The following is a 3,275-nucleotide window of genomic DNA, read 5'->3' as shown; positions in this document are numbered from 1 at the left end:
GTCAACACCTGAATCTTGTTGTTGTTGTTGTTAGTTGCAAAGTCGTGTCCAACCCATCGCGACCCCATGGACAACGTTCCTCCAGGTCTTCCTGTCCTCTACTATCTTCTGGAGTCCATTTAAGCTCACGCCTGAATCTTGATTTAGTGGTAAATACGTAAAACTACAAGCCTCATCCACACAGCGCTCTTAAGTTATAAAGGCTTGGCATCTTAATTGAAGTCAGCAAATCCGACTCTTTTGACAGATCAGTTATACAAACTATGACATAACATAGTAATAGTAGTAGTAGTAGTAGTAAAAGTAGTAGTAGTAGTAGTAGTAATAATAATAATATTATAATAATAATAATAATAATAATAATAATAATAATAATAATAATAATAATAATAATAATAATAATAATAATAATAATAATAATAATAATAATTATTATTATTATTATTATTATTATTAAAAAAAAGTTGGAAGGGACCTTGGAGGTCAACTAGTCCAACCCCCTGCTCAGGCAGGAATACCATTTCAGACAAATGGCTGTCCAGTCTCTTCTTAAAAACTTCCAGTGTTGGAGCATTCACTGCTTCTGGAGGCAGGTTGTTCCACTGGTTAATTGTTCTGTCAGGAAGTTTCTCCTTAGTTCTAGGTTGCTTCTCTCCTTGATTAGTTTCCATCTGTTGCTTCTTGTCCTGCCTTCAGGTGCTTTGGAGAATAGCTTGACTCCCTCTTCTTTGGGACAGCCCCTGAGATATTGGAAGACTGCTATCATGTCCCCCCTGGTCCTTCTCTTCATTAGACTAGACATACCCAATTCCAGCAACCGTTCCTTATATGTTTTACCCTCCAGTCCCCTGATCATCTTTGCATGAACATGACATTAAACATATCCATTGATGCAAATTCTGGATTAAGATCATACTTCATACTAAAACACAATAGGATTTGTTGATCATGTGACCCAGGACACAGCAATGGTCATAAGTATGAGTCAGTTGCCAAGCATCTGACTTTTGATCACATGATCACGGGGATGCTACAAAAGCCGTTAAGTGTGAAAAACGGTCATAAGTCCTCCTTTTTCCAGTGCCCTTGCAACTTTGAACCGTCAGTAAATGAACTATTGTAAGTTGAGGAATACCTGTATGATATCATCACTGCAAAGGTGTTGCTTGGAGCAAGAAAATCTAGACCAGGGGTAGGCAGCCTTGGCCCCTTCATGACTTGTGGACTTCAACTCCCAGAATTCCTGAGCCAGCATGGCTCAGCTTGGAAACCTCTCCCTTTTCCCTCAGCGTGGCTGGCTCAGGAATTCTGGGAGTTGAAGTCCACGAGTCATAAAAGAGCCAAGGTTGCCTACCCCTGATCTAGATTCTTGAAGTTGACCCCCAGCCAAGGGGTGTCTTTGATACAGACCCTCCCCTCTTTCCCAGCTGAGCTGGATGCAAGTTGTGAGATACCATTGTGGGAGGAAGTTTCCAAGTATTTCTAGCAAAACTACCAGATTCTATAACAGCTTTGTGCCCTAGGCCATCCGTCTAGCGAAATCGCAAGATTGGTTTTTTTCACCATGTATATTTATACATCCAACCTAGACTGTGTTGTTTCTCTGGGCCACACGTGTGTGTATGTGGGTATATGCATGATTTATTTATTTTTGTTATATTCATGCAGTGTATATTGGAGCTGGTTACCTTTTGAGAGCTGTATACAATGAAATCTCATTTTAATGTACGCTGATTAGTGTGCACATAAAGTGACAATGAAGTTGTTCTGTTCTATTCTATTTTCCAATATCTATTCTGTTCTGTTCTATTTTCCAATATCTAGTCTAGTCTAGTCTATTTTCCAATATCTATTCTATTCTATTCTATTCTATTTTAGTCTAGTCTAGTCTATTCTATTTTCCAATATCTATTCTATTCTATTCTATTTTCCAATATCTATTCTATTCTATTCTATTCTATTCTATTCTATTCTATTCTATTCTATTCTATTCTTTTCCAATATCTATTCTATTCTATTCTATTTTCCAATATCTATTCTATTCTATTCTAGTCTAGTCTAGTCTAGTCTATTTTCCAATATCTATTCTATTGTATTCTATTTTCAAATATCTATTCTATTCTATTCTAGTCTAGTCTAGTCTAGTCTAGTCTAGTCTAGTCTATTTTCCAATATCTATTCTATTCTATTCTATTTTCCAATATCTATTCTATTCTAGTCTAGTCTAGTCTAGTCTAGTCTATCTAGTCTATTTTCCAATATCTATTCTATTCTATTCTATTCTATTCTATTCTATTCTATTCTATTCTATTCTATTCTATTCTATTCTTCTATTCTATTGTATTTTCCAATATCTATTATATTATATTCTATTTTCCAATATCTATTCTATTCTAGTCTAATCTATTTTCCAATTTCTATTCTATTCTATTCTATTCTATTCTATTCTATTCTATCCTATCCTATTCTATTCTATTCTTAAAATTAGGATTAGGGGTTCATTTAACAACTGTCTTGCTTAGCAACAGAAATATTGGGCTCCCTTGTGGTCAAGGGGTACCTGTACGTAAAAGGCAACATTTCTTGTGGGATAAGGCTGGTTGATCCAAATTGTTTGCAAACTTTATCGTGCACCCAAATGTTGCCTTTGCACGGTTTGCAATTCGCAACAGCAGACAAGAGGCGGCTCCATCCACCGGGGCTGCCCACCCACCTGTAACATCCAGAGCCGCCGCCCCCCGTGGGCGTGTCCTCTCCCCCCCTCCTCTCCGGCTGCCCCAATCAGCACCGGGGGCGTTGTCGGGGGAGGCGGAGCCCCGCCGCTCTTGGCCCGGGACCAGGCGAGCGGCTGGAGGCGATGGCTGCTGCGCGCTGCTTGGCCGGGCTGCGCGGCGGGACTGCTGCGGGCGGCTGGAGGCCGCTGCTGGCCCGCTGGCCCCGGGGCTACCACACCGAGCGCGGGGTCTACGGCTACAAGCCCAGCCGCCAGGCGGAGGAACCCGGCCGGGGCGCGGAGCGAGCGGAGCCCTGCCGGCGAGCAGGTGGGGGGCGCCCCGGAGAAGCGGGCTGGGGGTGGGTGGGCTGGCTGGCGGATGCGGGGCTTGCAGTCACTCCGAGGAGGAGGAGAGAGGGAAGGAAGGAAGGAAATGAGGAAGGAAGGAAGGAGATGAGGGAAGGAAGGAAGGAGATGAGGGAAGGAAGGAAGGAGATGAGGGAAGGAAGGAAGGAAAGGATATGAGGGAGGGAAGGAAGGAAGGAAGGAAGGAGATGAGGAA

The 3,275-nt window shown here is 42.1% G+C and overlaps 1 protein-coding gene across 1 annotated transcript in view; it reads left to right on the top strand.

Moving 5' to 3' along the window:
- The first annotated feature begins 2,857 nt into the window (after positions 1 to 2,857).
- The window catches only part of DHTKD1 (dehydrogenase E1 and transketolase domain containing 1), a 28,999-nt gene continuing 28,581 nt past the window's right edge, over positions 2,858 to 3,275 (top strand). Inside the window, exon 1 of the mRNA XM_015826551.1 lies at positions 2,858 to 3,041. Coding sequence (XP_015682037.1) covers positions 2,858 to 3,041 — 184 coding nt within the window. The remainder of the gene's footprint in view (positions 3,042 to 3,275) is intronic.

Source organism: Protobothrops mucrosquamatus, unplaced genomic scaffold (genome assembly GCF_001527695.2).
Source record: "Protobothrops mucrosquamatus isolate PMUCROS unplaced genomic scaffold, P.Mucros_1.0 scaffold3178, whole genome shotgun sequence".
Lineage (NCBI taxonomy): Eukaryota > Metazoa > Chordata > Lepidosauria > Squamata > Viperidae > Protobothrops > Protobothrops mucrosquamatus.
Note: the sequence above shows the minus strand (reverse complement) of the source record. Positions and strands in the feature narration are given on the sequence as shown.